The sequence below is a fragment of the Pavona decussata genome, unplaced genomic scaffold (genome assembly GCF_977016875.1).
Source record: "Pavona decussata unplaced genomic scaffold, jaPavDecu1.1 SCAFFOLD_16, whole genome shotgun sequence".
Classification (NCBI taxonomy): Eukaryota; Metazoa; Cnidaria; class Anthozoa; order Scleractinia; family Agariciidae; genus Pavona; species Pavona decussata.
The window spans coordinates 4089236-4100000 of record NW_028145439.1 but is presented as its reverse complement, the minus strand read 5'-3'; the positions used below and the strand labels follow the sequence as shown (position 1 = coordinate 4100000).

Below are 10765 nucleotides of genomic sequence, written 5' to 3'. Positions count from 1 at the left end.
AGATACCAGTTATACTGCCAATATGTTTAAAAGGAATACTGATAATACTGAAAGGCACTGAAAAGATGCAAAGATCAAACATGATTTATATGATTTTAAAGGAAATCTCGACTTTTGAAATTGAGGCTATAGCGAGGAGTTCCCTCATCGTCTTCTTTTTTTTTTTTTTTTTTTTTCTTCTTTGATTTTATTTTGGCGTTTATTCCAATCTTGACACGTTCTCTCTTCAAATATTTTCAAAAGTTGATGGTTGTGTAAGTTTAACAATTTTAAAATTTATTACCAGTACTCATTTATACCTTTGCACCGCGGTAAATATAGTCTGGATTTTTCTCCAGCTTGTCCTTTTGTCCTTGAAAGGTTGAATTACTCAGCTCGCACCCAAATTTGCCATTTTCGCGGGGTGTTTTCTTCAAGTTGTAACTAACGCAGTTGGGCTCCATGTAGCATAAAGTCTCACAGAAATCGCCATTTATGACGTCATCGGTGCGAATCATGTGGTCTTTGAGGCGTCTACCATCTAATGTATGTGCAGGTGTGAATTTAAGTCGGCGACAGTTGTCTAAGAAATAAAGTGAAAATTAGCACCGAGTCAGAGAAAAACTCTGGGGTACTAGGTTACAATGGCAAACTGATGTATTTCGAAATTTCTTCATCTAGCTGAATGTACGTTTATGTATTCATTTTACGGTCCCTCAAGAGACGGGCGAGAAAAGGGTATTCATTCTCTTAAATAAAAGAAAAAATAACCCAAATAATTCAATTGCCACTAATAAAGCATCTCTCTGTGAATTTAAGAATTTACATATTAGAACTCAACCCACCTGCAGCAAAAATTAGGCCTTTAGTTCACGCTAACTTGCCACTTAGAAGTATAACGCCACTGTTTTACTTCAGTCTATGCAAAATAAGGCGTTTTCTTCGCGATACACAAGCCATTAGTGTCATTTTTCAGTTTTTTTTGTATCGTTTTGGAAATGTTTGTTAAGTTTTTGGTTCAAGACTCATGATTTGGGATAAGTTCCAGGCCTGAAGATAAATAAGTGCCATACCTCTCAATGTTTAATAAAAATTTTACGGCATTTCATACTAAGAAATGACATAAATCATTAGAAAACAAAAAGGATCTCTATGTGTATTTATGAAGTTAAATATTAGACCCAACATATATCACAATTAAGCCACCTGCACCAGCTCTGACTCCGTAATTTGTTATTTGTTATTTTTTTGATGTACGTATACCTGTTTTACTTCAGTTCATGCAAAAGAAAACAAACGTCTTGACCAGAAAAGGAGTCGGCAGAACAGAAAATAAACTCTATAACCAATCTTGACACTGCAGTTTTGGGATCCAATCACTACTAGTGCGAGTTTATTTACTTAATTTAGTTTTGTTCAGGTGTTTCTTATTCAATTTTTCAAATCTATGTTATTGTAGAATCAAGATATTTTAAGGACTACGTTAACAAAAAAAAAAGAGAGACGACATGGTCTTGAAAAAACTCCTTTATTAGAACCATTAACCATAATGTTTGATAAACTTTGGATGATTAAATTTAGAACAACCCTTGTATTAATTCACGTGCATAGAATGATCGCATACAAATGCATTAAGTTGGAAATGTATAATTCCAATCAATAACACCAAAATTATTTGTTTTATTGATTTTTACTACACACTTCCAAGTTAATCTATTTGTTGTTCATTCTATGTGAATTAATCCATCGGTTGTTTTCTCACACTTTAACGATTGGTAAATAATTGTGTCGAGTGGTGCAGTATTCCCACTAAATTCCGGAAAGGGTTGGGTTCATATTTATTCCACAAGCTGCTTCCTACAGTTTTTCACTTCCGTAACATCGTGAAAATTAATATATTGTTTGAAATCTTCGAGATAGAAAATAACGTTTTGCTACTGGAAAAGTTGAGCATGATAGTACGCTTATCAAAAGCGACAGAACACCTGATTAAAGTCAACATGCCGACATTTTATTTTTAAATTTTTTTCCGTGGAATTACATAACGACCTTTAATTCATATCATTGTTTCTAACCGCCAAAAGATTGTATTTTTTTTCTTAGAATATACATGCATTCCTTATATCTCTCAGAAAAACTATTAAAACGTATATACTTGGGGATAGCGTGATCAAGGTATCGATACTTTACAATAATATTTTTTATTAGGGCTGCGGATTCCTTGATGCCACTTAAAGATGTTTGCTAGATCAACCTAGTTGTTGACTATAACATAACAAAAACACTAAACCCTCAACTCCTGAACCGTGTGGAGGCGCGGTGGTATTATAAGTGGTTACCGCGTTCGACTTTCGATCAAACCATCGGAAGATGGGAGGGCTGGTGGCTCGAGGCAAAGTTGGTCGCTTCATTGCTGTGTTGTTTCCTTGGCAAGAAACTTTGCTCCACATTGTCTCTGTATAAATGGGTACCAGCAACATAATGGGGATAACCCTGCGATGGACTGACATCCCATCCAGGGTAAAGTAGCAATACTCCTAATTGCTTCATGCTACAGAAACCTGGTTAAGCTCCGGCCGTATGGGCAACTTAGGCTCGTAATACGTCTTTACCTTTTACCTTACTTAATTAAGCGTACCAACCTTTTGAAGGGCAGAATTGCCCATACGATGAGGAAAACCACTCGAACGAGATCCAAAAGATAAAAGCATAAACCATGGTGGCAAAGGTTTCACGCTAAATACGGTTGGCGTAGGAGAAACGAAGGAACTGCTACCTTAATAAAAAGCTTCACACCTTGGCGCTGTTGGGCCTTATATGTAAGGTATTAGCCAATACCAAGAGTGGCATATGGATCAAATTAATAATTCGTAAATTAAATGACATTTATTAGCAAGGGGAATAAATTATTTTACGCAGCCTTCGTCGCGTCTCATTATCCTGGATGGGTCACATCCGGGACTTAAATATGTTTATATTTAGGCATCTGAGTAGGCAGTTACAGGCCTCTTCCATTACAGCTTCGGTGCGGAGAGGCATTCTCTTCCCCTCCCTCACCCCCCTCCCCCCAAACAATTACCCCTAAATTTGCAAGGTACTAGGGGGGGGGGGCTGGACCCGCGTGTACCACTGGGGAGGGGGGGGGGAGGGGTGTTCTTGTACCTCTGGGGATAGGTGAATGGACTATCTTATTGACCATGCACGGCGGTAAAAAATTATCTGTGCAATCTTGTTTTTAGATCCTATCAAAGTCAAGCTTACCCAATGATCATAGGGGAGCAAGTTGTTAGCGTTTATTGTAACATGATTATGAAAGGCACTGCATCAAAATGTGGAGATGGCGGATGGACACTGGTCATGAAGATCGACGGCAGTAAGGTACGCTAGGCATCTGTCGCCGCGTTTTTCAGTGCATTTCTGGCTTTCTGCCCTTACTGCATTTTGGTAGACTTCTTCCTCTTTAATTTTAATCGGAGATATATAACTGTTTCCTCAAACAGTTATCCATATATAAGTGTATAATGCAAACATGTACGATTTGAATCGAGATGAGAGTATGTTGTAACGTTAAAGGAAACTTTGCATGTAATGCTATTTGAATAGGCCGCGATAGGGGAATAATTTGTACCTGAGCTTTAACTCCCGCTTTGCAACGGTCGATATTCTTCAAATCGTAATATGGAATACTGACTGAATACAGCCGGGCCTCTCTCTCCGGCTTACAGACACCTCTCCAATACGGAAGGTTCCCTTAGTCGCTTAACAATCCCCATTCATTTTCTATTAAAAAAAAATAAGCTACACACCATCTATTATACGGCTAACGGGCACTCAAATCTTGTCCCAATTGAGCAACAACATATAAACTTAAAGAGGAAGTATCACGCAAATTTGCTGTCATTTCAAAACCCAAAAATATTTCTGTGAATAAAAACAATGAATTAATTGTCAAGGTTGTCATAAATTAGCACCCTAGTGCAATAAAACTGTTGATTTAGTGCCTCTGGCCAGAGACAGAGCAGGCCAGTATGGATTGAAACTTGAAAAATGTTCAGTAGGCTAATGTTTTTCAAGTTCTTGCATTTTTGTTTCCAAAACGCGCTAGAATAGATCACGAATTGTTCCTTTCAAGAATTCAGTTGATTTCTTTCCTCTCGTCGTTCAAGAATTATTTGGCAGCTGATTGAAAGTCTTACTTCATCATTTTTAACAAAAAATATCAAAAACCCTATGATACTGCCCCTTTAACCTCGTTGATATGGACACCACAGTGATGACAGAATCTGAGCCGTTAAACTTTACGCCATATAGTAGAGATTTTATAGAACCGGATAAGGTGATTTCAGATTGTCGACTGAAGCTCTTTATGGTGCCTGGCACCAGTTTCCATTTTCCATTTCCATCACTTATACTTTGTCGGATCAATACTACCACTCTTTATCAGTTGACAAAACAGTAATGGTACCACAAAAAAAATTCGAAAAATTAAAGTGGCTCTGAAAATCCTCAATAGAACTGTTTTAAACTTTGCGAAAAAATGTATCTAAACATGCTGATTACAGTTCCATAATGAAATATGGGGGTCACAAAGCTCGTATTTTATTTATTTTTTAAGAGGTCATAATGTTGCTATGATAGCCTATTATTTCAAGGAAATGGCCATATCTTGTTTACAAATGTTTAAGCATGTTTTTGATACCATTGTTGTTGTATCAACTGATAAGATGGTTTTGTTAATCTGTCAAAGTACAAGTGCTACAAAGTGATGGAGACCAGCGCTAGCCGACTTAAGTGATTTTAAAAACTAATACGTTCTTAACCAAAGGGAGACAGGCGAACGCTTTCCATAAGGAGTTCACAGACTACTTTAATTTGAAGCAATTAGAAAAAGCTATACTATAGTTACAATTAAAACTATTGAATGACGGTTTTGGAATTCTACATCGCATTCCTTCTCCTGTGGCTTCGCAGTTTTATCAACAAGATTCGGCGGAAGAGATGCCTGGGAATAAGTCAATTTTCCATAAGTTATAATTATTTTCAAACACAATAAAGGTGACGGTCATCCAGAACGACAACAGCCTACCAACACCACATGTCCAGCGGAACTCGGCTGAGGGAATATCATGTAGTCTGAAAAACGAGGGTTGAAATGTTCCAATTACTAACAGCCAAAGCGAGAATCGAAATGCACCAATCACCACCAAACACGTTGTTACTTATTTAGATACACAGCTATTCGGGAACATTACCAAATGTAGATTAGCAGTATAGCGGGCGGGACATCACGATGCACACCAGTGTAGCACAGTCGCGAAGAAAATGATTATTTTTTTTTTAGTTATTATATGCAAATGTGTTTTACTGATAATGTCACTTGACTAATAGATGTACTCTCAATACCAGCTTGGGAAATATTGCAGCCTTGAAGTAGAAGGAGTTCCGTCAATGACGTCATGTCCATGCTATGTAGGAGCACCTCCAAATGACGGACAATAGTTACCATAAGATTCTAGTACGAGTACGACTTCGAAATCGAGATATGACTTCAAATTTTTAATCGACGTACCAAGAAGAGATATATCCCAGGAAGCTTCATTTAACACTTTGTGAGTGATGTACTTGACGCAGTTGTTTTGAATAATGCCGGACAGCTAAACACTTTCGTGATTCCAAAAAGACGAGATCACAACGTTTCGAGGATTTGTTCTTAAAACTACGCCGTTCTTACGAAAACTCGTAGTACAGTGACGGCGGCTACCTCGTTTTCCCGCCAAAATGACACTAGTTCACTCGCGCACGCTTTTTGCTGCTTTTTGTCTATAGACAGAACTTGTTGTCGTACTCTGACGGTCTTTCTACTATAATCTTAAGGTCTTTACTGGCTTTGTATTAAAGAGGTTCAACTGTAATACGATCCTCGTTGCACATATAACGAGTGATTTCGATTATCCTTACTGGGACTGAATATCCTTATTATTGTTTTTGTTTTTGCCATGCAGAGAACTTTTCACTACGATTCCAGCAACTGGAGCAATAACAAGACTTTTAACCTCAAAGGCGGTGAGACTGGGTTTGACTACAATGAGACGAAATTACCAACCTACTGGAACACATCCTTCTCCAAGATCTGCCTCGGTATGAAGGTCGACCAGCAGGACAGGTTCATTGTGATAAATAACCAGGCCAGCTCGTTGTATTCACTGATCGCTGACGGACAATACCGCGCCACCTCACTGGGTCGCGAAAGGTGGAAGACTCTGATTGGGCTTGACGCGTCTTTGCAGATCCATTGTAACATGGAAGGGTTTAACGCTCAGAGTGTGGAGAGCCAAAGTTCCAAAGCAAGAATCGGTTTCCTTGGCAATAATGAAGGCAATTGCGAATCGTGCGATTCGAGAATCGGGTTTGGTACTGGAGGAAAGCATGATGACTCAAACACGTGTGGAAACGAGGCTACATATCGCCCAGACAACCAAAACAGACACATTAAGTCCATGGGATTTATCCTTGTGCAGTGAGACGAAGTCAATACAAGAATACACTTATACCATAGTATTGTCTAAATGACCGTATGATAATCAAGTGAATACCACATCAGTAAAGTGCTAAGAAACTGGATTTAAACCCCTTTTACGCATATATTTAAAAAATAGGATAGAAGAAACACTAACTTAAGTGTTAGATTTTTCTCTTGTTTACGCGCCACCCGTTCATCGTTAAGGAAAAAGGACATAATCCAGTGCCGGAGGAGCTTTTAAACGAAAGAGTTAGGGGTTGTTTACATGAAGGGAAGAAGATCCTAGCACTAGGATGATCCCTAAGAAGGTGGATCAACCTAGCGCCATATGTTTTCTGTATTCAGTTTACATGCAAAAGTTGTAATTGGTCCTTGCGCTAGGATCTTCCTAGCTGAGATATAGGAAGGTGCTAACACTAGGAAGACCTGATAAGTAAGCGGTTGTATATTAATTATTAGATCCCTCAGGTTTTTGCTTACATCCAACGCCTTTTAAAGATCAAATTAATTACTTGTTTTCTCCACATTTTCATTTGATCCTCACTACTTAGGTATATAACTATATTCGCAGCAAGCATGCGTACTTCAAGTCAATTCAAGTCAGGGGAATTGTTAGAACTAGGAGAAAGAGTTTGAATATTTATTTATTTCATTTCACCAAGTGATAATTGAGATAAAAGAGACAAAAGTAACCAATACACCACAGGGAGCAGAGGAGTTATGCTAGAAATGTCAATAAAAAAAACGTCTTACCTCTTATAATTGCATTCTTGTATTTCTTTGCGTACTTAAAACCTCATTTGCGAACCAAATATATGTATTCATTTGCGATCGATCGTTTCGAACCGCCATTATTTTGAAAAGTGTTGACCGCTGTTTATTGGGCCAACTGACTGTGGGTGGCAAAGATGTCACAGCAGTAAGAAAAGAGACAAAGGATGAAACAGATTTCGGTCGAATTTTCGTTTCCCAATTACTCGGTACATATGCAACAAATGAGCCCCAGTATTTGCATGTGGTATTGCATTTACGTTATCTTTAAGCCACCTGATCCGATGAAAAGATTCATTAAACAGGCCTTTTACAATCGCTCATTTCGCGTTGAAAAGTTGGCTTTTCGTGGGATGTGCACCACAACATACTGGTGGCGGAAATACGTCATATAAAGTGTCATACACATTACCGGAATCCATTTAAATGAGTTTATTGTTGTGAGCATGCGCACAGTAAGCGTCTTCTGTGAAAACGTCACTTCCGCCACCAGTGTGCCGTGGTTCACATCCGACCAGCCACGTGGTTCTATGTTGCTCCCTTTGTCATTTTTTCTTCTCGGCACTTCGTGCCTCGATCGGAAAGCGAAGCAACTAAATACACGGTTCCAATAAACAGCGGTCGACACAAAATAATGGCGGTTCGAAACGATCGATTGCAAATGAATGCTATATTTGGTTCGCAAATGAGGTTTTAACTACGCAAAGAAAAACAAGAATGCAATTTTAAGAGGTAAGACGTTTTTTTATTGACATTTCTACCATAACTCCTCTGCTCCCTGTGATTACACTAGAGAATATACAAGAGAAGAAATAAATACAAACATAGAATATATATTTGGCTGGAAGATACCAGAAACCACAGAGATTTTACATGGGGCCTTCCACGGATCGATAAACTTAACTGGCCTACAATATAGCAGAAGTAAACTGAAGTAATTTGTGAACTCGATTTAAGTGATAATTAATTGTATTGATGGATCAAAATAGTAAGAATTTTTTTCCTAACGGATAAGGAGACTCTGAACTAGCGATAGCTGTAGGCAAAGAGTTCCAGACTGACCTTGGAAGAGAATGGTAAATTGCTTAAAGGGGCTGTGTCACCCATTTTAGTGTTTCTTTGAGTGGCCAAAAAACATACTTTAATCGATGGAATCGTTAAAATAATGGTTCCGTTTTGTTAACAATAACCCTACTAGTGCACAAAAACTACTTTTAGTTATGTTTGGTTGCGGATGGCTCTGATGGAAATGGATTACAACTTGAAAAAATTGACCAATATTTTCAAGTTCTTCCTGTGTATTTTAGAGAAGTCGCTAAGAACCAATTATAGCTAGTTCTTCCCTGTAGAGATCCCTTAAGATTTTCTTCCCGGTGTTCTAAGAGCAATTTCATGTTAGCAAAAAGGTTTTTCGTCAAATATTTGAGCAGTTTTGACCAAAATACTGCAAAATCGCCATGACAACGCCCCTTTAGTATTCGTTCTACAAGTATGCGGTTCTGGAATTGTATTTATGAAAATTATTATTTCTGAAGAGATGAAGAAAAGGAGGAGGGAGTAGACTGTTGGCCTGTGTAGATTATGTGGCCAGTAATCAAGCAACGGAATTATTCAGTCGCATTATTTTATCATAAACTCAATAATATTTTATAAGTTTGCTAAGTTAGTTTAGTGCACTTGTTAATTAACCCACTCGCTTACATAGTATTATATCCTGCTTATACTTTTGTATCGTAACAATAAATAAGAATTGATAATTACAGCGTTGTATAGTAAGCTGCGTATGTAAGTATCGTATGGTAAGAAGTACAGAGTGCAAGTACCGAATTAGCCCAAGCATTGTATTGTCAGTTGTGTAAGTACCGTAATGTAAGTGATGTAATCAAATGTAAGTAGTGTTCTTAGTGTTGAAACAATAAATTTGCTATTAAAACAACAACAACAGAAGATGGCAACCTTACTGACATGCTAATTCTAAATCGAAAAAAAAAATGTTTGATATCAAAAGAGGAAATTATGGTAACTTGGACATATATCACTGTTCAAGCAATTCTAATTCTTTTAGAATATTAGTATTGTAAATTGGTAATATAGATGAGCTGCGGTATTCGTAGCTCCTGGTAACGTGCATTGTACATGTTGTTGCCAGACCATAAACAATCACTTCCTTGGAGATTCAAGAAAAGTCTCAACAAGATTGAAACTTGAGAGACACAATTTGCAAAAATTTCTTTACGGCAAAACATGGCATGAGAGTAATTTAAAACGAAACAACCATCCACTCAATAGACATATATGAAAAGAGCGCCGTGAGAACGAATTTCGAGGTGTTAGTGATGTCAGTTGTGTGTTTTATGCCACCTGTTTCCAGGACTTCACGAAACATTGGCTTTAAGTTGCTATCGGGACTATTTTCCACATCACTTACTTGAAAACTGCTTTATGAAATCCCATACATCTAGCTATATTTCACCCATTCCACGCGACTGTCAGTACAGTAGTCTACATCACAGCGTTCACCACTCGTGCTCATTGTCATTTAGGAATAATAAAATTGATCAGATCCGCGCTACCTAGCTTTGCTCTCACTACATCGATATCCCTACTACAATTAATAGTAAACCCCCTATAAAAGAGCCATAAAATGGCTCTTAACCTCTAAACCTCAACATCAAATTGTCGCCAAAACCTACTCCAAAGCTTCCCGATATTACAGACAAGACGGTGACTAAATCACTATTTCGGAGGCGAGTGGACCTTTGCTCAGCTGGTTTTTCTGAGAGAAAGCACAAACAATACGTTTCAAATCATATATGTCTTGCCAATCAGAGGTGACGGTCGGGATAAATAAATCTTGCAGAAAAACCCGCTCGATTGAGAACTTTAGCTACTTGCAAGTAATATAAAACCGTTCGTCGTCTAAGGGGTACATATTGGTGTAGTAACAGGAAGACAACATTACTCGCGTTATAACTTAACTGCTTCTATAAAAAACAGAAACGGGAAATTGCTTAATGCTAAAGACAACTAATCTAAGGATGACCTATGGTTAGATTTTAGAAACGCTGCATTTAAATTATTTTTGATATGAATTTAAACAAGGAAAGTGGATGATGGGGATATATCGAGTATCTGATTTCTTGCACTTTTTCAGTGACTGGAGAAGGATTTTAGATGCACGCGCGCGCGTTAGCCACCCACGCCATGGGAAAGGTGCACCGATCAGCTAAATACATAAACAATTATATTACAGCAGAGTTGAAATGTTGCGTAATATCCTGTCCTATCTTCTTTCTTTCTTTCTTTCTTTCTTTCTTTCTTTCTTTCTTTCTTTCTTTCTTTCTTTCTTTCTTTCTTTCTTTCTTTCTTTCTTTCTTTCACACAACTATAGACTAGCAAATGTATTTCAAACACACTCATGCAGTTAACCCAGTCATAAGCTGTTAGTCCGAGAGGCTGAGATTTGAACGTTAGAAAATGGTATTATGTTCGTGG

General features: G+C 37.9%; 2 protein-coding genes across 2 annotated transcripts in view; one reads left to right on the top strand and one right to left on the bottom strand.

Annotated features, from left to right (window-relative positions):
- LOC146487439 (uncharacterized) overlaps positions 1-2763 on the bottom strand; it is an 11169-nt gene extending 8406 nt beyond the window's left edge. The window contains exons 1-2 of the mRNA XM_085085160.1: positions 2622-2763; positions 300-562 (exon numbers count right to left, since the gene is read on the bottom strand). Of these exons, the coding sequence (XP_084941286.1) occupies positions 300-562; positions 2622-2697 (339 nt within the window). The 5' untranslated portion in view covers positions 2698-2763. The remainder of the gene's footprint in view (positions 1-299; positions 563-2621) is intronic.
- A 468-nt stretch (positions 2764-3231) lies between these two features.
- Positions 3232-6565, top strand: LOC146487438 (putative skeletal organic matrix protein 5). The gene is made up of 2 exons (XM_085089033.1): positions 3232-3357; positions 5982-6565. Exons 1-2 carry the CDS (start codon positions 3244-3246, stop codon positions 6498-6500), a joined length of 633 nt encoding a protein of 210 aa, XP_084945159.1. The 5' UTR covers positions 3232-3243; the 3' UTR covers positions 6501-6565.
- The last annotated feature ends 4200 nt before the right edge of the window (positions 6566-10765 follow it).

Excerpts from the sequence above, each read along its gene's own strand:
- LOC146487438 (XM_085089033.1), top strand. The coding sequence starts at position 3,244 with ATGATCATAGGGGAGCAAGTTGTTAGCGTTTATTGTAACATGATTATG. Across the intron at positions 3,358-5,981 it reads TGAAGATCGACGGCAGTAAG|AGAACTTTTCACTACGATTC; the intron begins GTACGCTAGGCA and ends TTTGCCATGCAG.